The sequence below is a fragment of the Chelonia mydas genome, chromosome 25, assembly GCF_015237465.2.
Source record: "Chelonia mydas isolate rCheMyd1 chromosome 25, rCheMyd1.pri.v2, whole genome shotgun sequence".
NCBI classification, from domain to species: domain Eukaryota; kingdom Metazoa; phylum Chordata; order Testudines; family Cheloniidae; genus Chelonia; species Chelonia mydas.
Genome location: NC_057858.1, coordinates 8,160,552 through 8,184,545, shown reverse-complemented (window position 1 = coordinate 8,184,545; position 23,994 = coordinate 8,160,552). Strand labels below are relative to the sequence as shown.

General features: G+C 58.7%; 1 protein-coding gene across 1 annotated transcript in view; it reads left to right on the top strand.

Annotated features, from left to right (window-relative positions):
• The window catches only part of SEMA6B (semaphorin 6B), an 88,019-nt gene that overhangs the window by 58,798 nt on the left and 5,227 nt on the right, over positions 1-23,994 (top strand). The window contains exons 4-15 of the mRNA XM_037885628.2: positions 2,997-3,057; positions 3,564-3,626; positions 6,890-6,991; positions 8,619-8,709; positions 9,742-9,861; positions 10,150-10,238; positions 11,489-11,706; positions 15,041-15,172; positions 15,928-16,077; positions 19,536-19,730; positions 21,223-21,363; positions 22,594-22,671. Of these exons, the coding sequence (XP_037741556.1) occupies positions 2,997-3,057; positions 3,564-3,626; positions 6,890-6,991; positions 8,619-8,709; positions 9,742-9,861; positions 10,150-10,238; positions 11,489-11,706; positions 15,041-15,172; positions 15,928-16,077; positions 19,536-19,730; positions 21,223-21,363; positions 22,594-22,671 (1,440 nt within the window). The remainder of the gene's footprint in view (positions 1-2,996; positions 3,058-3,563; positions 3,627-6,889; positions 6,992-8,618; positions 8,710-9,741; positions 9,862-10,149; positions 10,239-11,488; positions 11,707-15,040; positions 15,173-15,927; positions 16,078-19,535; positions 19,731-21,222; positions 21,364-22,593; positions 22,672-23,994) is intronic.

Genomic DNA, 23,994 nt, shown 5'->3' with positions numbered 1-23,994 from the left:
CTGTTCTCTCCATAGGCCCCTTGTCTGGCACTGGGGGGCGGGAGGCAGGACGAGCAGGGGGTGATGCAGCTTCCTCGGAGAAGGAATTTTCGGCCGCCGGCTCCACATCCCTGATGGGGCTGAGCAGAGTGACCTCGGGGCATCTCCTCCCCGCGGCGCACAGGGCCTCTGCCTCTAATGAGGACACGGCTCTGCTCCTTTGCCAGAGCCCCGGGAGGCAGCAATTAGGGGGAGGTTTCCCAGAGGTTCATTAATGCACCATCACTTGTAATTGATGCAGGAGCCAGGCAGGTGGGGGAAGAGGGGGGGCACTGTGAACCAGCTGTGCGGGGGATCGGGAGGAGTGGAAGGGGCATAGGGACCGGCTGGGTGCTGGAAGGGGCCGGCATGCAGGACTGGGAGAGGGGCCAAAGGGCAGGAAAGGGGGCAGGGACCAGTGGCGGGATGGGGGCATTTGGGAAGTATATAGTAGCCGGTGGTGGAAAGGGGGAGGGAGCTGGGGGGATAGGTCCCAGGAAGGCATCTCTTTAAAATAGCCATCAGCTGCGATCCTTAGCTCCACGAGGGAGGCTTGGGACCCAGGGCTCCCCATCTCCCCACCCCACTGGGACCCCTCCTCCCTTCCCTTGTGAAGACCCCCGGTCCCCATGGGGATCCCCCCTCTTGTCCCCGGAGAGGAACCCAGTGCAGAGCAAGCTGCGGGGGAGAGGGCTGGGGGGGGGGATTGTCACGGTGACGGATGGGCGTAGTGTCTCCCTCCTCAATGGCAGGTGCGTGTCGGTCAGAACACGCTGGCGGCTGGGGGGCAGGGGAGCCTCCAGAGGCCGGCACTCTGCCAGCACAGAAGAAGCAGCAGCCGTGTCCCTCCGCCCTGCTCTGTGAACCTTCCTCTCACCTAGCCTTGGGTCCCCCCTGCCTCTCCTTGCCCTCTGCACGGACAGCGCCGGCTGTGGGGACGTGGCATTGATCAGGCGCGGCGCATGGCGCCCTGCCAGCCTGCCTCAGCCCTGGGCTAGTGCCCCGCTCTGCTGCTGACCGCCTGGAGCCTGCGTGGGTCACATGGCTGGCCCGCTCTGGCAGCTGTGGGCATCTCTTCCTGCTGCCCTGGCATGAGTCTGGGACACAGTACCTGCTGGGGCTGGCGGGACTGGCCCTGCGCTCCCCCAGATTCCGCTGCCCCTTTCCCGTCACAGAGACCACGTGCCCGACAGTCGCTCCAGGACGGAGTGGCCAGTGGAGTGCTTGGGAAAAGCTTCCCATGTCAGACGGGGAAAATGCCCTCAACTCGCCAGGGAACCAGCCTGCCCCACCCACCAGGCCTGGCTCTTACACTCATGCATGGGTGTGGGTGTGTGTCAGGGGGTGGGGGAGGAAGGGGTGGTGTGTGGAGAGCATTTTTGTTTGGGGAGTTGGAGTTGTTTAGGAATGTGTGTGTGTGAGTCTGTGTGTTAGGACAATCCTAGAGATTGTCATGTGTTGGGGAGGTATTTGTGTTTGAGAGGTGTGTTCTGAGTGGGTGACTGCTGGTGACCTGTTTGCTGCTTCTGTGTTATGAGTGTGTAGGTTTGTAGGGAGGGGTTGGGAATGAATTGGGGTGCATACGGGGGAGGTTTCATGGGGGGGTGATTCAGGGATGTGTGTTGTGAGTGGGTAGGTTCGTAGGGAGGGGTTGGGAATGAATTGGGGTGCATACGGGGGAGGTTTCATGGGGGGGTGATTCAGGGATGTGTGTTGTGAGTGGTTAGGTTTGTAGGGAGGGGTTGGGAATGAATTGGGGTGCATACGGGGGAGGTTTCATGGGGGGGTGATTCAGGGATGCGTGTTGTGAGTGGGTAGGTTCGTAAGGCGGGGTTGGGAATGAATTGGGGTGCATACGGGGGAGGTTTCATGGGGGGGGTGATTCAGGGATGTGTGTTGCGAGTGGGTAGGTTCGTAGGGAGGGGTTGGGAATGATTTGGGGTGCATACGGGGGAGGTTTCATGGGGGGGTGATTCAGGGATGTGTGTTGCAAGTGGGTAGGTTCGTAGGGAGGGGTTGGGAATGAATTGGGGTGCATACGGGGGAGGTTTCATGGGGGGGTGATTCAGGGATGTGTGTTGTGAGTGGTTAGGTTTGTAGGGAGGGGTTGGGAATGAATTGGGGTGCATACGGGGGAGGTTTCATGGGGGGGTGATTCAGGGATGCGTGTTGTGAGTGGGTAGGTTTGTAGGGAGGGGTTGGGAATGAATTGGGGTGCATACGGGGGAGGTTTCATGGGGGGTGATTCAGGGATGTGTGTTGTGAGTGGGTAGGTTCGTAGGGAGGGGTTGGGAATGAATTGAGGTGCATATGGGGGAGGTTTCATGGGGGGGGTGATTCAGGGATGTGTGTTGCGAGTGGGTAGGTTCGTAGGGAGGGGTTGGGAATGAATTGGGGTGCATACAGGGGAGGTTTCATGGGGGGGTGATTCAGGGATGTGTGTTGCGAGTGGGTAGGTTTGTAGGGAGGGGTTGGGAATGAATTGGGGTGCATACGGGGGAGGTTTCATGGGGGGTGATTCAGGGATGTGTGTTGCGAGTGGGTAGGTTCGTAGGGAGGGGTTGGGAATGAATTGGGGTGCATACGGGGGAGGTTTCATGGGGGGGTGATTCAGGGATGTGTGTTGCGAGTGGGTAGGTTCGTAGGGAGGGGTTGGGAATGAATTGGGGTGCATACGGGGGAGGTTTCATGGGGGGGTGATTCAGGGATGTGTGTTGCGAGTGGGTAGGTTCGTAGGGAGGGGTTGGGAATGAATTGGGGTGCATACGGGGGTGTTTCTTGGGGGAGTGATTCAGGGATGTGTGTTGTGAGTGGGTAGGTCCATGGGGAGGCGTTGAAGATGTTTTTGGGGATGTGTGATGGGGAGCCGGCAGCGTGGGTTGGGGAGTGTTTTGTGTAGCTTGTGTAGAGCTGTATATAACATTCACCCCCATGGCCTAGCACTCTCTCAGGCGCCTGCCCCCCCTCTCTCCCCCCAGAGATAACCTGTACCGGGTGAGCCTGGAGCCTGCCACAGCCAGCGAGATGCACTACCAGCGGGTAAGTGCCGGGCCTTGGCGGCGCTGCAGGTCTCCCCCAGGCGCTGCTAACCCCCAGGGCCGGCTCCCCGTGCCTCCGCCAGGGACCAGCCTCACTTATTCATGGATTCAGAACAAAGCCGCTGCCTTCAAGTGGGAGCCTGAGTGCAGGATCTCTCCAGGCAGCTCCAGGAGCAGGTCACACAGTCCTGGGGGCTCCTAGCAATTAGAAGCCCTGGGCAGGTGTCCGAGGTACAAATGTCAGCCCAGCCCCTCAGGCCACCACTGGCACGCAGGGGGCAGCATGCCTGGGCCGGTCTCTTCCCTCTGTGCATAGAGATGCTCATGCAGCTCCCAGCAATGCACCAAATTCAGGGAGCTGAGACCCAGCCAACTCATCTCACTGACGGCTGCGGTGGGATGGGGCTAACTCGGTGCAGGGGGAGCAGCTGCAGCTACAGCTGCAGGACATCTGGGCCTTTCACTCACCTGAGTTTGACTTGAGTTCCTTGTTGGTTTTATACCCAGAAATTGACTTGGGGGTCGAACCCACACGACATCAGCATCTGCCGGATGAAGGGGAAGCACGAGGTAAGGGTGCAGCCTGCCCGGCTGCCTGGCCTGCAGGGGCGGGGGCTGGGGGGAAGTGGTGTTTCCCCTGCACATTGCCCCAGCTCTCTGCCCCCCCACTCCTCTCAGGCTAGGACTCCCAAGTTGCTTGCCATTATTCATAATAGTGGCACCATGCTATGCACGCTGGTGCCAGGATTCACGCTCCAAGCTTGGGCGTGCACCAGGATCCACACCCCAGCTCACTAGTGCCAATACACCTGCTCCCACAACTATCCACTGAGCACACTGGCCTTGTTTGGTGCCTTAGCTCTCTGGCCAGCGCCTCCCATTGCCTTCCCGCTCGCTGTGGGGTGGTCAGCGTGGGCCCCACCGTGAGCTGTGTGTGTGTCATATTCTCTGCCTTTTAATGCCCTGCAAACATTTGTGTCAAATGTGATTTATTAGATGCTAGTATAATTGGCTTTGTAATTAATTATTTCTGGTCTGTTGATCAGAACAGACACATCTCATAATCGGTAAGAAATCCAATTTCCAGATTCCATTAATGCCTCTTCAGGCTGAAAAAGGCAGAGCACCGGGCTCCCCAGGGAGTGCAGACCGGGTGCCCCGCTGGATCAGAACCCGGGACAGCAGGAGCTCTGGCTCACAATTACAGCCAGGAAGTAGAATAAATCAGCCTTAGCTGAATGGGGCGCTGTCTCATTAAACATCTGAGGGCCAGACTCTGAGCTTCCTTACACCAGTCTGAATCAGGAGTGGATCTCTTCACACACAAAGAATTACTCCAGATCGACATCAGTGTAAGGGATGGGAGAATCTGACCCACAGTCTTCCTAAAACATGGGAGGTCAACGGTTTCAGACGTGGGGGTCTGAGAGTGGGATTTTCAAGAGTACCGAATGGAATTTGGCACCCAGTTCCCACGGAATTCCCGTGGCACTTGAGTTCCCAGTTCCCTGAGCCTGCAGCCGCAAATCCGTACCTAGACACCCCAGTACAAGTGGCCTCAGTTTCCGTGGTACGGAATACCTGCAGCATCCATGCAGTGGAAGTTGTGGCTGATCAGTGCGCGCTATCTCCCGCCCCCCGCAACCCCCACTTCCCATTCTTCTTTCCCACTCCTCTCCCTACAGTGTGTCCTCTTTCAACCCCCCCTTCCCAGTCTCTATATTGCCTTTCACTCATGCGTCCCTCCCCAACGCAATCCTACGGGAGCCTGTGAGAATCCAGCGCTGTTATTTACATGGTAATCTCAGGGTCCCTGTCCCGTCTGAAAATCCAGCCTCAAGCATCTAACCGTAGGCACCCAGGTGTGGACGTTTTGCCCGTCCTGGGGGAGGCATTTGCAAAAGGCATAAATGGGATCTAAGCACCCAACTCCCCTAGACTTTCAGTGCGGGAAGGGCACCTAACCTTCCCTTTCTATCTTTGATAAGCGCCCTCCTTGTCTTATCCATGTGACAAATAACGTCCCAGCTCCAAACACAGAGAGGGTTTGAACAACCAAGTGGGCTCCTGGGAAGAAGGAAAACAGGCTCGTCAGTTTCAGGGCTCTTCCTAGTCAGTTTCATTTTCAGCTGCCCAGCCCTGGTTACAAGGCAGCTGGGATTGGGGCTCCCAGGCTGCTGGGGAAATTTTACTTCTTTATTTTTTTAGCGGTTGCTGCTTTTTTTTGGTTAATAAACCATTTCTGTGATCTGAGGGTTTCTAATTTTTTGAGCCTGACTTGGGGCACTAGTGAGGGTTTAAAGGACTGTTGCCCTCTCCATCCCCCACCCCAGCCCCAAACCGGGCTCAGTTTTTATTCCTTGCACATTTGGGAACCCTCATCCACAGTAACCTCGAGCCCCTGGCAGGTTCCTGAGCCTCGCACGGGTACACACCCGGCCCCCCCACCTCTCCCGCACCTCCGAGCTTTGCAGAAGCATTTCCAGCCGTTTCCATCCACCCCTGCCCTTGCTCACGTCTTGTCTTTCTGCCCAGGCAGCTTTGCAGGGTTTCGGCCTCTCTTTGTTTCCCAATCAAAGCGCATGAATGTGTGTTTCCATGGTTTCCTAGCAGGCCTGGAAAAACGGAGCTTTAAGGTGCTTGGTTGGATTCTTTTTTTTTTTTTTTCCTCCTCTGCACACTTTTGAAGGCCTCGTTCCTGGAGCTTTGGTTCACAAGGGCCAACCGTGGGGTGTGCAGGTGGCCATCAGCCCCTAAACGTGCAGCCCTTCTGTTTGTGTGCACCCTGCCGTCTGGAGCGGCACCTGGAGCCGGCTGGAGGAGCCCATCTGTATCCAGCCACTGACGCCTCTGTGCAAGGTTAAAAGGGGCACTGTCAGGTTACAAATCCTGCATTCAAAATCATTCCCTCACCTGGGCAGCCAACGGCATCGAAGATGATTAAGGCTGGATGAATTTTTAACACCTCTTTGTTGCCTCTGTCCATGCGTATTGTCCCCTTTTGGCATTTCCCTCCGACTGGACAATGAAACTAAACGAAGCCTTTAACTAGTGGGATGTCTGGGTTCCCAGGTACTAGCCCAGTCACGCTGCAGTGTTCCCAGTGCAAACCCTCCAGGACGTTTTAAATAGAAACAGAAAACTGTTCTAACCTAGATTTAAAAACAAAAGCAACGGGGAAACATTTCTAGCTAGATGACTAGATAGATAGAGGGGTTTGCTTAGAGATGGGTGGATTTTACAGAGGGTGTGCATGGAGATGGATAGATGGGGATGCAAGTGAAGAGAGGGATAGATAAAGAGATGGATAGACAGAGGAGCATGGATAGCTAGCTAGGTAGGAATGCATGGGGGTAGATGTAGGGGGAGGCATTGGGTGGATAGATGGGTGGATGGATAGATCAGATGGGTGGCTGGGTAGATAGGATGGATGGATACAGGGGGGTGCACAGTGACTTAAAGAGATGTACTTCTTCACCTGAGCCATAAGTGGGGCGAGGCTCCCTGACCATGTCCTTTGAAGGTTGTGCTTTCCCTGATGTACTGAGATGGCCGCATGGTGCGGTCCTCGCCCCGTGGCACGGTGCTGGGCCCAGGGTGGCCGAACCAGCCCACAGTTTGGCCATCTGGGTGCATCAGGCCAAATGCCGCTCCCCAATACCAAGCCCCTGCCCCACACCCATGAGTTCTAAGAGCAGGGATGGACCCGTCGTCCCAGGCTGGCCCAGAGCAACGCTTCCCAACTCCCTCCTGGCCAACGTAATCCCAGCGCGGTGAGCGGGGCTGCTCGAGCAGCCCCTGCCGCTGGCTCTGACCCCCGCTCTCCTCTCCAGGCCGAGTGCCGGAACTTCGTCAAGGTGCTGCTGGTGCGGAACGAGAGCACGCTCTTCGTCTGCGGGACCAACGCCTTCAACCCCGTCTGCGCCAACTACAGCGTGAGTCCCCCCCGCCCCACCCCGCCGGGGACGGAGAACGTGGCCTTCGGGATCTGCCAACGGGCTGGGGCGCGTGTGTGTGTGGGTAGGGGGCGGGGGGGGACCTCTCTGTGCGCAGCATCTGCCCGTGTCTGGCGCTCGCCCAGGTACGTGGGGTGTGTCCCACGTGTGGAGCGAGCGTGTGTATGTGGCACGTTCCCACGTGTTTAGCATGGAGTGGAGCCTCTGTGTACCGTACGTATATGTGTTCCGGTGGGTGGCATGTGCCCCGCATGTGTGATGTGTATGTAGTGCGTGCCTGTGTGTAGCATGTAGTTAATCGTATGGACATGTAACATGTATGTATAGTATGTTCCCCTGTGTGGGGTCTCACATGTGTAGCGTGGACCCCTGTGTAGCGTTTGTGGGTCTCTGTGTCATTTGATCGCTGACTGGGCGGGTGTCTTCCCCTGACCCCCCTGCCCTGCCTGGGGACTCTCCCCTCTGGGCACGCGGCGCCCTGTTCCCCCGAGGCCTGCTTTCCTTACGCTCCTCACACCGCCGGGAGCAAGGCAGCTGGCAGTGGGGCCGGGCAAAGTGCAGGGCGTGAGCACACAGGACACCCCCCTCGCGCTGGGGAGCAAGGGGCAGCCCCAAGGGCCCGGCCCCAGGGGAACTGCTCGTGTTGCGTGGGGCATGGTTCTGGGATGGAGCAGAGCTGGCGGGAGGGTGTCAGTGGGGCAGCACAAGGCAGCAGGGGCAGCCAGAGGCACGGCTCACTGGGGACATTCCCCCCTCAGGCCCGGATCTCTGCATCCCCCACTGGGGCTCTCCCTGCTCCCTGTGCTAACCCCGGTTGCCTCCGAGCCGTTGCCAAGCGGACCCCAGGGGACAGACAGAGCGCAGAGCTGATCAGTGCCAGCTCTGCAAAGGTCCCAGCCCAGTGCGAAGGAGGCCAAGCTACCAAGAGCCTGGGAGGGAGCGGTGAAGCAGGGAGCAAAGCGAAGAGCCGCAGTGTATCCAATATTGAGGGGAACAGATGACATTGACCCGCACTGCTGTCATCCCCTGGCACAGCGGAGCGGGACAAGAGGGGCCAGGGAGCAGCATGGTCCAGGGAGAAGCCAAGGAGGTGTCCGTGGTGGGAATCCTAAACGGGTGGCACCTAAATTAAAGAGTGGCCCCAGCTCAGGCGTGGATCTGACAGCACCGGGGTGATGGGGCAGGAGCCTGGGGAACCTCCTGAATCCAAGAGGGGATGGGGGTGCAGGTTGTGTGAGAGGCAGCCTGGCCCAGCCCGGGACTCAGGAGAGATGGGTTTTACTGCCGTCTCCGGGGTGTGACCTTGGACAAGTCATTTTGCCTTGCTGTGCCTCAGTTTCCCCTCCCTTGCCCATTTAGACTGTAAGGTCTTTGAGGCCGGGATTGTGTGTGTGCCCAGCGCCCAGCATGGTGGCGCTCCCCGGCAGCCAGTAGGAGTCTCAGCACTCGGCACCCTGACAGGCCGGTCATTTAATGAGGTGCCTGGTTGTGGATTTGGGGGCCTTGCTTTAGTCCATCCCTGAGTTTGCTGTTCGTGGGCGAGTGCGGGGAGACTGGGAGCTGTCAGGCCCCGGTGCGAACTTACCACCTCTCTCCCTCTCCTTAGATGGACACCCTGGAGCCCATTGGAGACAGCATCAGCGGCATGGCCCGGTGCCCCTACGACCCCAAACATGCCAATGTCGCCCTCTTCACGGGTCAGTACTACCCGGCCTGCTCCCTGCTCTCGGGAGGGTGGGGGAGGGCGTCTCTGCTTGGACTCAGAGTGACGAGCTCCCTGCTGGGAGCCCGCCTGGCTTGGGGGGCCAAATCCGGGGGCTCACTGGCTTTTTGATTTTTTTCCTTCCTTCTTTCTTTTGTTCATTTTTTCTTTTGCTTTAGCTGTCTTCCTTTTGTCACTTTGTCCGTCTACTCCAATAAATACCCATTTATCTGTCTGTCTGTCTGTCTTGCAGTGGTGTTGTAGCCGTGTTGGTCCCAGGATATGAGAGAGACAAGGTGGGTGAGGTCATATCTTTTCTTGGACCAACGTCTGTTCGCGAAAGAGACGAGCTTTTGCGCTACACAGAGCTCGTCTTAGCTTGCTGCAGCTCGGAAGCGTCTCTTGCACCAACAGAAGTTGGTCCAATAAAAGATATCACGTCACCCACCTTTTCTCTCTCGTTCTCTATCTATCTATCTATCTATCTATCCCCATATACCCCCTCTATCTGTCTATCTACATACACACCCCAATATCTATCTATCACTCCAATATCTATCTATCTATCCCCATCCACCCCATCTATCTATCTCCATACACACCCCAATATCTATCACCCCAATATCTATCTATCTACATACACACCCCAATATCTATCTATCTATTCCCATCCACCCCATCTATCTATCTATCCCCATACACACCCCAATATATATCACCCCAATATCTATCTATCCCCATACACACCCCAATATCTATCTATCACTCCAATATCTATCTATCCCCATCCACCCCATCTATCTATCTATCCCCATACACACCCCAATATCTATCACCCCAATATCTATCTATCCCCATACACACCCCAATATCTATCACCCCAATATCTATCTACATGCACACCCCAATATCTATCTATCACTCCAATATCTATCTATCTATCTATCTATCTATCCCCATACACACACCCCAATATCTATCACCCCAATATCTATCTGTCTATTCATTTCCTCTCTCTCCTTGGCAGGCGGGATGCTGTTCACGGCCACGGTGACGGATTTCCTGGCAATCGACACAGTGATCTACCGGAGCCTGGGGGACAGCCCCACTCTGCGCACCGTCAAGCATGACTCCAAGTGGTTCAAAGGTGGTTTCCCATCCCCACAGAGGCCATTCCCAGTGGGGTGCGGGGAGAGGGAGAACATTCTCTGCTGGGGACCAAGCTGGATCTGATGTGGGGGTTCTGTTACCTGCTGCCTTAGAAAGTTTCTCAGCTTGGAGGCTCCTGGGGCAGCTCCCCCTACGCCGCTCCCGCCAGGCCCTGTCTCAGGGCGAGGGTGCCCCCGTAGGGAACACGCCCTGCTGACTCTCATCAGGTTCCCCCGCTTCCTGTAGCTAGGCCCTGACCCCGTTGTGTTCGCCCTTCTCCCACCAGAGCCCTACTTTGTCCACGCGGTGGAGTGGAAGAGCCACGTCTATTTCTTCTTCCGGGAGATCGCCATGGAGTTCAACTACCTGGAGAAGGTGAGGCACCCTTCCCGGGCTGCAGCCAGCGCTCTCCAGGGGCAGGGCCGCCCAGCCGGCGTCTGCTCTGCTCCTTCACTTCCCTAGGTGAAGTCTTGGGGACAAGCTAGGGTGGAGAACGGAGATCACAGGCCTTGGGGAGCACATGGAGGACCGATGGCTCTGTGGGCAGTGGATGCTCCTGACCCGTCGATACTGATTTACAGGGCAAAGTACTGGGAGAATTGCCTTAGTTTCAAAGCAGCGCACGAAGGCTGCAGCTGGGCTCAGGGTTCTATTGTGCAAGGCGCTGCACAGACACAGGGGGAGACAGACCCTGCCCCAGCTGAGATCAGGGCCCCACCCATGCAAGGCGCTGCACAGACACAGGGGGAGACAGACCCTGCCCCAGCTGAGATCAGGGCCCTGCTGTGCAAGGCGCTGCACAGACACAGGGGGAGACAGTTCCTGCCCCAGCTGAGATCAGGGCCCCATCATGCAAGGCGCTGCACAAACGCAGGGGGAGACAGTTTCTGCCCCAGCTGAGATCGGAGCCCTGCTGTGCAAGGCGCTGCACAGACACAGGAGGAGACAGACCCTTCCCCAGCTGAGATCAGGGCCCCACCACGCAAGGCGCTGCAGAGACACAGGGGGAAACAGTTCCTGCCCCAGCTGAGATCAGGGCCCTGCTGTGCAAGGCGCTGCACAGATACAGGGGGGAGACAGTTCCTGCCCCAAAGCACATACTGTGTAAGCGGGCGAGCCAGACAAAGGGTGGCAGGGGAGGGAGAGGCACAGAGAGGGGAAGTGACTTGTCCGCGGTCACCCAGCTGGTCAGTGGTGCAGCAGGGAATGGATTCCAAGTCTCCTAAGTCCCAGTCCTGTGTCCTGCTCCGCCCTGGGACCCAGCGCGGGTCTGCGGAGGCAGTTTCTGGGCAGAGGTGGAGGAGAGGCGGCAGCCTGGGAAGGTGGCACGTTCACACTGACTGGCCTGGGACCTGGGGATGGGCCGGACAGAAGATCCATCCACAGAAGCGTCTTCAGGCCAGGCTGTAACTGGGGTGGGGCACGGAGGCCGCTGCATGGGAGATAACCACAGTGTGTGCCACGCTACACCCCCCCAAAGCTCAATCCCTCTCTTCCCCCCTCCATGATCCTGCAGTGAAAGGGCCGCTGACTAGCCGGAGGGGGCGGGGGGCACAGCAGCTCTGGGCTGGGAGGGCGGCAGGGGCGGGTGCCTCCTCCCCGTGACACCCTCGTCCCCGCGGCAGGTGGTGGTGTCCCGGGTGGCCCGGGTGTGTAAGAACGACATGGGCGGGTCGCAGCGCGTGCTGGAGAAGCAGTGGACGTCCTTCCTCAAGGCCCGGCTGAACTGCTCCGTGCCGGGGGACTCGCACTTCTACTTCAACGTCATCCAGTCGGTGACGGACATCCTGTACCTGGACGGGCGGCCCGTGGTGCTGGCGGTCTTCTCCACGCCCTCCAACAGGTCAGTCCTCTGCAGCCACGGGGCAGGGAGGGGCCCCCGGCACCGTGTCCAGCTGGGGGGTCTCTCCCCGCTGCTCATTTTGCCCCCAGCTGATGTTCGCGCCCCTTTCCCAAAGGAGCAGGCGTGTGCCCCGGCCAGCTTGGGGACCTGATCCTGCAGACTGTCTAGGCAAAGCTCCCACAGGCTAGTGGATCTCAGCGTTGGGCCGATGGCTCCCACGGGACGTCTGCAGAGAACCCCGACGTGCTGACCAAATCGGGCACGGATCAGTCCGTCCCCCCTTCTGAAATTCCACTTGCAGTCTCTGTACACGCACACACGTGCACACCCTAGCACGTGGGCCTGGGGGCCTGCACACGTGCACTTGTGCACACACCCTGCATGAGCCCTGAGGGCCAGATCCAGGTAGCTGAAGTCAGTGGGAGTCTTTGCATTCGTTCCATTCGGCTTTGGATCAGGGCTGCCACAGTCGTCCCCCCAGCCCTGCAGATTTTTCACGCAGCCTCGCTGAGAGGCCGCTGCGCCTCAGGGAAAACGCATGCACGCCCGGCTTTGGGCCTGATCCGGAGCTCAAAGACTCCCATTGCCTTGCCCTGGCCCTGGATCAGGCCCATCGTGAGCTGCTCCTGTCACTTGGGCTCAGACTGTCCCTCCCATCCACCAGCCGTGCAACGGGCTTCGCGTGATTTAGGGGGTCATCGTGCATATTTCACACCAGGGGAGCTCGACTCCCGGCTCTGTCCCAAGTCCTGCCCCCACTCCACCCCTTCCCCCGAGGCCCCCCCCGCCTCTTCCTGACCCTGCTCCACCCCCACCTTGCCTCTTCCTGCCCAATTCCACCCTCTTCCCCCAGCACACTGCATCCTCGCTCCCCCTCCGAGCCTCCTGCCTGCCATGAAACCGCGGATTGCGGCAGGCGGGAGGGAGGGGGCGGCACTGATCGGCAGGGCCCGCCAGCGGGCGGGAGGCACTGGTGGGGGGGAACGGGGGGCAGCTGATAGAGGGGCTGCCGGTGGGTGCTACCTCCTCTGGATAGAAATCCTATCCGCTCCCTAGCCAAGCCCACTGGGGTCCTCCTGCCGCGTGGCACCATGGGAACCCCCGCGGGGGTCCATTCCATGGCTGGGATTATGTGCAAACCCGCGGGGGGCGGCGGGGGAGAAAAATCCAGACGTGCCCCTTCTCCGGGGAGGCCAGGGCATCTCCTGTCACAGGCCCAGGAACATCCCTGACTGCTGCGGGCGATTGGTATGCGCTGCCCGTTGAGCCCAGGGCTAGGGGGCGAGGGCTGATTGTGCAGTGGGGGGTCCCGGCTCTTCGGGTCTGGCGGTAGCTTTGGTAACAAGTCTGCCATGGCGAGAGCCGCCCAGGGTGGGCAGTGGGTAGAGAATGGGTTTTTTTCTCTGCCTTTTGGCTGCTCTGAAGGCCTCCCTCCCCTGTCTGAGCCACGCAGTCTATCCCTTCCCCGCCCCCCGCCCCGAGCCTTGGCAGTAGCCACCAAGAGGGGCAGGCAGCTCGGCCCCCTCCGGGATGGCAGCAGAGCCAGGCCAGCTGCAGAGACCTCCCCATCTCCTGCCACCACATTGGTTAAGGTGCCAGGCACGGACGGGGACAGGCCAGGGGTCCCCCAAGGTGTGAGGACGCTGCGGTGTGGGTCTGACACAGCTTTGTGTGACTGGGAGCCAAGTAGCTGCTTTCAGATTGCTGTGCGGAGAACCTGACCCGGGCTGGATCTGGATCCCAGACAGAACCCAGCCCAGGCTCCAGACTGGATCCCAGATGGAACCTGGCCCAGACTGGATCCCAAACAGAACCCAGCCCAGGCTCCAGACTGGATCCCAGATGGAACCTGGCCCAGACTGGATCCCAAACAGAACCCAGCCCAGGCTCCAGACTGGATCCCAGACGGAACCTGGCCCAGACTGGATCCCAAACAGAACCCAGTCCAGGCTCCAGACTGGATCCCAGACGGAACCTGGCCCAGACTGGATCCCAAACAGAACCCAGCCCAGGCTCCAGACTGGATCCCAGACGGAACCTGGCCCAGACTGGATCCCAAACAGAACCCAGCCCAGACTGGATCCCAAACAGAACCCAGCCCAGGCTCCAGACTGGATCCCAGATGGAACCTGGCCCAGACTGGATCCCAAACAGAACCCAGCCCAGGCTCCAGACTGGATCCCAAACGGAACCTGGCCCAGACTGGATCCCAAACAGAACCCAGCCCAGACTGGATCCCAAACAGAACCCAGCCCAGGCTCCAGACTGGATCCCAGACGGAACCCGGCCCAGACTGGATCCCAGACGGAACCCAGTCCAGGCTCCAGACTGGATCCCAGACGGAACCTGGCCCAGACTGGATCCCAAACAGAACCCAGCCCAGACTGGATCCCAAACAGAACCCAGCCCAGGCTCCAGACTGGATCCCAGATGGAACCTGGCCCAGACTGGATCCCAAACAGAACCCAGCCCAGGCTCCAGACTGGATCCCAAACGGAACCTGGCCCAGACTGGATCCCAAACAGAACCCAGCCCAGACTGGATCCCAAACAGAACCTGGCCCAGGCTCCAGACTGGATCCCAGACGGAACCCGGCCCAGACTGGATCCCAGATGGAACCCAGTCCAGGCTCCAGACTGGATCCCAGACGGAACCCGGCCCAGACTGGATTCCAAACAGAACCCAGCCCAGACTGGATCCCAAACAGAACCCAGCCCAGGCTCCAGACTGGATCCCAGACGGAACCCGGCCCAGACTGGATCCCAGACGGAACCCAGTCCAGGCTCCAGACTGGATCCCAGACGGAACCCGGCCCAGACTGGATCCCAAACAGAACCCAGCCCAGGCTCCAGACAGGATTCCAAACAAATCTACACCAAGACAAATCCCATCCAGAGCTCAACCAAAACTAGATCCCAAACAGAACCTGGCTCAGATCCGTAAGCAGATCTCATGCAAAACCAGACTCAGAAACCAAACCAAATCTGAACGGAATCAAGCCCAGACACCAAACTAGATCCCAAACAGAACCCAACCCCAAATGGATCCCAAACAGAGCTGGGCCTAGACACCAAACCAGATCCCAAGCACTACTAGATCCCAAACAGAACCCGACAAAGGATCAGCACAGAGTCAAAGCGGAATTCAGCCCCAGACTCAGACAAGAACGATTGGGACACCCAAAAAAATTCACCCAAGTCCTTAGTGAGCTGCTCAGCCCAGGCCCATAACGTCCTCTGTGACCTTCGCACCGTGCTGTGCGGGAGGAGTGTGGGAGTGGGTGCTGGGAGGCTGGGCCGGCGACATGGCTCTCATGGCTCTTGTGTCTCTGCAGCATCCCCGGCTCAGCGGTCTGCGCCTTCGACATGGCACAGGTGGCATCTGTCTTTGAGGGGCGCTTCCGGGAGCAGAAATCCCCCGAGTCCATCTGGACTCCCGTGCCAGAAGAGATGGTGCCGAAGCCGCGGTGAGTGGATGGCACGCACCCTGGGCAACGGCCCGTGTGTATCGCCAGGACCCCGCAGCGGGCTGGCTGCCAGGGCAGAGCGCCCGGGCTTTGTGTGGGCAGACCAGGAGCGCTGGCCCAGCAGAGAGCGGGAATGTGGAGCGATGCCCACGCAGAGAGCATGGCCAATTATCAATCCTCTCCCACCCTGTGTCCTGGGGGTCCCTCCCCTCCCCTGCGTCCTGGGGGTCCTTCCACTCGCCCACCTTGGTCCTTGTGTCCTGGGTTGTCCCTCCCCTTCCCCATCTTCTGTCCTGGAGTGTCCTTCCCCCACCCTGGTCCCCATGTCCTGGGGTGTCCATCCTCTCCCTGACCCTGGGTCCTGAGATGTCACCCCTCCCCGCCCAAGTCCTGCGTTCCCACCCCATCCCCCACCATGGGCCCTGAGTCTTAGAGTGTCCCCCTCACCCCCCCACCTCCAGTTCTGACTCAAGAGTCATCTGTGGCCCATGCAGTCAGATCGAGGGTTCGGGACCAGCCCCTGCATGGAGGTTAGGGGGTCGACAGTGGGAACGATCCATTCATGATCCGTTGGTCACACCCCTGCTCAGGTAGGCGGGGTCGCCCCCCTGCCCCGGCTTCCTGCTCCCCCGGGCCAGTTCTAGCAGCTGCACCCTCCGGGAGGGACCCACAGGGGTGGGAGGGGCCGAGGTTTGCGAGCGAGAGGAAGTGGGGGATATGTGCTGCTCAGCCCTTGCCTCCCCCTCTGCCCCCAGGCCCGGGGGCTGCGCAGCCCCCGGCATGCGCTATAACTCCTCCAGCTCCTTCCCGGACGAGATCCTCAACTTCGTGAAGACGCATCCCCTGATGGACGAGTCGGTGCCTTCCCTGGGCCACGCCCCGTGGATCATCCGCAGCATGTCTCGGTGAGAAACCCGCCCGCTCAGCCGTGCTTCCCCCTCCCCGGCGCCCAGGGGGCCCAGGCCACAGCTGGACCGCCTGCCACGGAGCTCAGGGTGGTGCCCGGCTGCCAGGCTAGGGCAGAAGGAGAGATCAGGCCGGGCGCAGCCAGCGGGTCAATGTGTCAGCTCTTCCTAAATGTAACTACGAGACACACACACCCCACCCCGCAGGAACAGGGGGAAAGCCAAGGAGCAACACACGCCTCGAGCCACTGGCACCCTGGAGGCCTGGCCTGGGTGCTCCCAGCCAGGAGCAAAGAGCCAACAGGTGTGGCCGGGACTGGTGTTTAGGGAGGGTGGAGTGAGTGTTAGGCAGGACTGGATTCCCCCTTCGTTCCCCTGTCTCAGCTGCCTGGAGCAGATTTAGGTTGGTCCTGGGGCTGGTTGTGTTCAACATCTTCATTAATGATCTGGAGGATGGGATGGATTGCACCCTCAGCAAGTTCGCGGATGCCACTAAGCTGCAGGGAGAGGTAGATACGCTGGAGGGTAGGGATAGGGTCCAGAGTGACCTAGACAAATTGGAGGATTGGGCCAAAAGAAATCTGATGAGGTTCTACAAGGACAAGTGCAGAGTCCTGCACTTAGGACTGAAGAATCCCATGAACTGCTATGGGCTGGGGACCGACTGGCTAAGCAGCAGTTCTGCAGAAAAGGACCTGGGGATTACAGTGGACGAGAAGCCGAATATGAGTTAGCAGTGTGCCCTTGTTGCCAAGAAGGCCAGTGGCATACTGGGCTGCATTAGTAGAAGCATTGCCAGCAGCTCGAGTGATGTGATCATTCCCCTCTATTGGGCACTGGTGAGGCCACATCTGGAGTATTGCATCCAGTTTTGGGCCCCCCACTACAGAAGAGATGTGGACAAATTGGAGAGTCCAGCAGAGGGCAATGAAAATGATTAGGGGGCTGGGGCACATGACTTATGAGGAGAGGCTGAGGGAACTGGGATTATTTAGTCTGTAGAAGAGAAGAGTGAGGTGGGGATTTGATAGCAGCCTTCAGCTACCTGAAGGGGGGTTCCAAAGAGGATGGAGCTCAGCTGTTCTCAGTGGTGGTAGATGACAGAACGAGGAGCAATGGTCTCAAGTTGCAGTGGGGGAGGGCTAGGTTGGATATTAGGAAACAGTCTGTCACTAGGAGGGTGGTGAAGCACTGGAATGGGTTCCCTAGGGAGGTGGTGGAATCTCCATCCTTAGAGGTTTTTAAGGCCCGGCTTGACAAAGCCCTGGCTGGGATGATTTAGTTGGGGACTGGTCCTGCTTTGAGCAGGGGGTTGGACTAGATGACCTCCTGAGGTCCCTTCCAACCCTGATCTTCTATGATTCTATGATTTTCCTTAGAAGGAGATAAACGATACAAAGGGTGTGTGCACAGGTGTGTGTGAACATGTGCACTTGCGAGTGTGTAAGTGTGTGCATGTGTGTGAATGCATGCAATTGAGTGTGTATGTGCACATGGGCCCTTCTGAGGGGGTGTATGCATGTGTATGTGTGCACTTTTGAGTGTGGACATGTGTGCATACATGTGAACTTGTGAGTGTGTCTACACTTGTGTGTGTGCATATGCACTTGTGAGTAGATGTCTACAGTTGTGTGTGGACCTGCGCACTTGTGTGTGTGTGTGTACATGCGCACTTGTGTGCATGTGTGCAGTTGTGAGTGTGTGGACATGTATACTTGTATGCACATGGGTGTACACATGCACTTGTGTGTCTATGCATGCTCTTGCAAATGTGTGTACCGGTGTGTAAATGTGCATTTGTGAGGGGGTGGGTGTTACATGTGCACTTGTGGGTGTGGGTGTGTGCGCGCATGTGCCTGGGCGAGGACTGAGGGCACCAAGAGGCTTGATAAATCTTCTAAACTTTGCTGCCGAGATTGCCTCATTCTAATTAAATCTGCCTTAATTGCTGTTTTATGTGGAATTAATCAAGCATCACTCCCTGGCTCTCAAGCCAGAAGCTCCCAACCAGAGGCTCTGGGGGCTCCCGTTGATGGGCAGATGCATCACTCGCTGGGATTCGAGGCGTTGAGAGGGGAAGTGCGGCGGGGTGTGGTGGGGAGCTTGCACCGCACGTGGGGGGTGCATATGCGGGAAGCGGGGAGGACGGGGACGGGGACCAGGGCACGTGCCAGGGGGCATGCGGTTGCCAGCCGGGCCCTGATGGCGCGCTGGCGGGAGGGAGCAGGAGGGGGTGGGGAGCGCAGTGCTTCCCAATCCTCACCCCATGGTACCAGCACTACGAAAATGCAAAACAGCCGGAGTTCATTGGTGCTGATAATTACAGCTGTAATGAGACAACAGAAAACTTATTCTAATTGACCCTTTGGGGGTGGTGTGGGGGTGGGAAGGGACAAGGAGCTCTTGTTTAGCTGCAGCTTTCTGTAAAGGTTGTGATACCCACCAAAATCTCTTCCTCTCCTCTGCCTGGCCTTGGCTCGGCCTCTGGGGGCCTTTCTCGGGGGTCTGTCTGTCTGTGGGTTCATGGGTCTGTCTGTCTGGAGCTGTGCGGATGTGTGTTGCATAGCAAGGAAACCACTGAAGTGGTGCAGGGGTGTCTGTGCCCACACGTGACGTGGAAGTGTGTAAACATGTGGAAGCAGGGATGTCCCTGTGTGGAGAGGGATTGTGTCCAGAATGCAAGTAGAATCTGTGCATTTCTGCTCTGGATGTGTGGTACATGGGCTTCTGGAGTCTGTATGGATGCCTGGGGGTGGGGTGTGTGTGTAGGTGTGTGTGGGTGTGTACATGTGTGTATACCTTCTTGGTCTGTTGTTTCTTCAGGTTCAGTTGGGGATCTGGGTGGGTTCTGATGGGGATCTGGATCAAGTTCAGTTTGGGATCTGGGTGGGTTCTGATGGGGATCTGGGTGGGTTCTGATGGGGATCTGGGTTGGGTTCTGTTTGGGATCTGGATCAAGTTCAGTTTGGGATCTGGGTGGGTTCTGATGGGGATCTGGGTGGGTTCTGGTTGGGATGTGGGTTGGGTTCTGTTTGGGATCTGGATCAAGTTCAGTTTGGGATCTGGGTGGGTTCTGATGGGGATCTGGGTGGGTTCTGGTTGGGATGTGGATTGGGTTCTGTTTGGGATCTGGATCAAGTTCAGTTTGGGATCTGGGTTGGGTTCTCATGGGGATCTGGGTGGGTTCTGGTTGGGATGTGGGTTGGGTTTGGGTGGGGACGTAGATTTCCCATACACACTAGCAGGAGGGCCGTAAGTGGTAACTCTGCAGTTCTTTTCTAGCTACAGAGAGTCTGATCCACGCTAGGTGTGTTAACCCCGGGACACTATCCCATCTCCCCTTCCTCCTGCCTCACTCCCCCACATCTGATGGCATCGCCTCTTCTCTGGGGCTTCTCCTGAACCTCAGCCATCATGAACAATAACGAGCGACCCCACTTCCACCCCCGACTCTGCAGGTATCAGCTCCGTAAAATTGTGGTGGACACTGCGGCGGGGCCCTGGGGCAATTGCACCGTGGTCTTCCTGGGCTCCAACACTGGCACCATCCTCAAGTTCCTGATCAAGCCCAACATCAGTGCCAGCCGCTCAGCCGTCAGCGCCGGGAGCCAGAGCCTGCTCCTGGAGGAGTTCGAGACCTACCACCCCGGCAGGTAGGCGGCTAGCGCTCTCGGAACAGTGGCACCCAGGGACTGGGAATGAAGTTAAACAGGATGGAGGGGGTTTGGGGAACATGCAGTGAGCTTTGGGGGCACAGAGATGCCAGTCAGAGAACGGGAAATGCCATGGGGGCGGGCATGGTGTAAGCACCTGGACGGATGGAGCCGAGTCTCTGTGATACTAAGGTGAGCCCCTACGGCTTTCTCACAGCAGCAGGGAGCGTTGTTTGTGCCCACCTGGGGAAACTCTCCCCAACTATCCAGTGTTACACTCCCCAGCTTCTACTCGTGTGGCATGGGAGTGCCCAGTCCCTTGCGTCTGGACACCCGCAGCGCACCCCAGGGTACTGGGTTCATCGTGGTTCTGCCCTCTCCTTAGCATGAGGCATGTGGACGTGTCTGTAGCAAACCCAAAGCGAAGTGTATTTCACAGAGCTTGAGACAGAGACTCAAATAGCAGCAAGTACAAGGATTTGGAAACGTAAGGTTACAGGTACAACCCAATCTAGAGCCTATACTTATTAACAAGCTGCTTTCCTGTCTAACAAGGTATTTCTCACCCAAATGGTGAGTCCGTGCAGCACTTGTCCAGTCCAGAAAGCTGGGATCCACCCGGAGCTAGTGTGTCTCCTCCATAATGGATAAAATCTTGGGCCCTCTCTTCTCCTGCAGTTACAGACTCTTGTCTCTTGGCCCAGGGGGTCCCCTGTTTTCTTGGGGTACTTGGGTCTTTGTAAATCCTCAGGCCTGCAGCTTAGACGGTAAACTCAGGGCGGCTGATTCAGTCCGCCACCTCGCCACTGGGGACAAGCTTCACTTCAAAGCTAATCTCCTCCGTGTTACGTCTCTCTCCAAACATCTCGCCCTGACCATGACGATCAACTAGTTCTTAGCTTGCGGCAGAGACCCCGCATGACCCCCCCACCCTCCCATGGTGAACGAGTGAGACGATGGTGCAACGCGGGTACTAGACCTGCCTGGGCAGGTCTCTGTCCCGGTCTCCCATGTAATTCTCAGGCCCTGGTGCAGAAGTTGGCTTCCGTGAGGGGGGGTCAGATTCACAGTGGCTCCCACACGCACTCTGAGTTCACGTTCCATGTCCACACAGGCCTGCCCCTGCCCCTCCACGTCCACCCAGTGCAGGGTGCGATCAGTCCCCGGGTGTCAGGCCTCCCTGACAGTGACGCAGAGTGAATCCCGCCCCATGGTCCATCGAGGGACCTCCCCATCTCCTGCAGCACAAAAGGACCTCGGGTTCCTTGCCTGACTTGGCACCTTCTCAGAGGTGTGGGGAGGAGCGTGGGGCTTTGGTTATGTTCTCTGTCCGTTGGGAGGGATGCCAAAGGTCCCTCCGCCCCATGCCCTCCTGGGGACCAGTCCCAGTTGCACGCTGGCCACCCCGCACAGTGGCAGCCCAGGGTCAGGGCAGGCAGGCTCTCCTCTGGGACGTGGGGCGGACTGAGATTTCCCCCGGGTCTGTCTGCAGGTGTGGCCGAGACAACGAGGACGAAAGGAAGCTCTTGGGCATGGAGCTGGACAAAGCCACGGGGTCCTTGCTGCTGGCCTTCCCCCCGTGCGTGGTGAGGGTGCCCACTGCCCGATGCCAGCAGCACTCGGGCTGCATGAAGTGAGTTTCTCGTCCTCAGCTCGGGGGTTGTGAGTGGGCGGGGTTTGGGGTTGTGGGCGGGGTTTGGGGTCCGTAGAGCACCCCTCCCCCGCAACACACAACCCTCTCCCTGGTTTTGCATTGAAACCCCTGTCTCTCGTCCCCGCTGTCCCATGACTGTGGTTCTGGGGGGTGAGGGGCGAGTTCCCCTTGTAGGAGCCAAGCTGCCCCACAAGTAATGCCATCCATCACACGTGGTGGGGCCCGAGGGCCGGTGCCCACGTCCTCGCCCGCGACATTCCCCAGCCTCATTATCAGAGCCCGAGACACAATTATTCAGAACGTCTTGGCTTAATACCTGGCCCCTTCGGGAAGCTCCTGGCAAATTAAAGCTCTGGCTTCTGGGAAGGGACTGAGCCGAGGGCAGCATGTGATTTTTCCAGGACAACCACCGCTTTGTCCATCAGCTCCTGGGCTCGAGGGGGTCTCCAGGGGCATTCTGGGCCCCTTCCCTGCCGTCAGCTCCAGCTCGGCCACAGGCCAGCTGCCCACCTGAGCACACGTGCCCTCCGTCCCCTGGAGCTGAGAGTCAACCGAGAGCTGAATGAAGCAGGGGACTCTGTGTTAAAATTAGCATGTGACCATGAAAACTGGGACCCTAATGCGGACGCACTAGGGCGCTGGATTGAGGTAACACGGGCATTAATGCGGCCGCTTCCTGCCTTGGCCGTGCTGGACTGTGTAACCCCCAGGTTTTCGTAATGGAGCTTTTTGGAGGTCATTATTTGTATGTGGCCCCATTGTGCCAGGCGCTGTGCATAGAGCGAGAGACGGTCCCTGCTCACAGACAACACAAAAGATGGGAAGGGAAACAGAGGAAGTGACTTGCCCTGGGCTCCCCCAGTAGCAGAGCTGGGACGAGAACCCAGGCGTCCTGAGGCCCTGCCCAGCTCCCCACCCACCAGCCCACGCTGCCTGCATACATGCCAGCCTGTGTTCCTTCGTTATTTAATAGTCAACACGGCTTCGTTGCCGCCCCAGATGCAGCATTCTCACAAGTCGCATCCAGATCCTCAAAGACCCCATGAGCCAATTTCTTTGCCATGTGACCTTGCCGGCTCCAAGGGGCCTACACCAGGGATAGATTTGGCCCAGTAAACTGTCCCACCCTGACTATGGACTAGGCGCCCGCGATCCACCGTGCCGGGACGTGGACTTCTCTAACCAGCCCCCTTGCCTGCCGGGTTTCAGGAACTGCCTCGGGAGCCGGGACCCTTACTGCGGCTGGACCCCCGAGGGCTCCTGCATCTTCCTGGAAACCAACACCAGGTAATACTGGCCAGCGAGGACCCCTCCAGGGCTGCGGGTGGGGAGCCGTCTGGATGGAAGTTGGCTGCTGCAGGTGGTGCTGGGTTAACCGGAGACCTGGGGCAACCCAGGCTGTGGGATGAACCTCCGCCTCGCTGCCCTGCTACTCTGCCTCCGCCCTGATCTGGTGGGGCCACCTCCCTGCACCTTTGGCCTCTCTGCTGAGCCAGCCAGCCTGGGCCATCACTGATTACGCAGGTGGGGTTTATGTTGCGACCCTCCTAACAGCTGGGCTGAGAACCAGCAAAGTCATCTCATACCCAAGCCCCGTCAGATGGTAACGGCACGTGGTCCCCACCAGGCGGGGCGGGAATTCGGTGCCCAGGTGAGAGGTTTTGCCCAGACTTCTGCTGCCGAAAGAATCCCGGGATCTTCTTCCTCATGCAGCATCTCAGCCCTCGCCCTGCCGGAGACCCCATGTCCCTGCCCCGTGCTAGGCGTCTGGGGACAAAGGAGAGATGCTCAGAGGCCAGCAGCTCCTCGGGGTGTACTGGGGAGTAGCTCTCCCTCCCGGGGTGCTCCACGGACATAGGGCTGGACCAAGCCCCAGATTATGGAGAGGGGAGGGATTTGCCAGTGGGGCCCATTGAGACCCAGAACACTGATGGGGGACCATCCACCGAGCATCGCCCTTCCCCTGGGAGCCCTTTGCTCCCATCTGACCGTCTGCTGCTGCGTTCCCCGGCCCAGCCCGTGCTGAGCACCCCCACCCCAAGGGGCGTGTCATTTCCATGTGGCGTCACTGGGGCAGGTTAGGGGGGTGGAGGATGGAATTCCCTCCCCTGCAGGAATCGGGCCAGGGCTGGCACCTGGCCTTGGCGCAGGAATGCCCCAGGGTCTGTAATGACCAGCCTCGGTTCCAAATGTCAGCTGCCATGGGGCCCCCAGCAGCCCAGCCCGGGGCCCCCAGCACCACCGACTGCAGGGGCCCCTGCGGCACAGCACCCCCTAGCACGACCCTGGGGTCTGCACTGACTGCAGGGGTGAAGTGCCCCCTATTCAGCCAGCCTCCCTCCTATTCCCAGCCCCCGCCCCCAGCACTGTGCCCTGCATTGGCTGAGATGGGAGCGTGCCCGCCCCTTAGCGCTCCAGGTTTGCTGTCTCCCACCCGAGTGCGGCCCCAGCCAGGCCCCGTTTGGTTCCTGGGGCAGGAAGCACACAGCCAGCAATGAGCTGGCAGCTGGCAGCTGGCCCCTCAGCATGGCATCCCGCCCCCGGGCAGCAGTCATGCTCAGGTCCCAGGGAGCACGGCAGCCGTGGCCCATTTCCTCCCTCTGACTGATC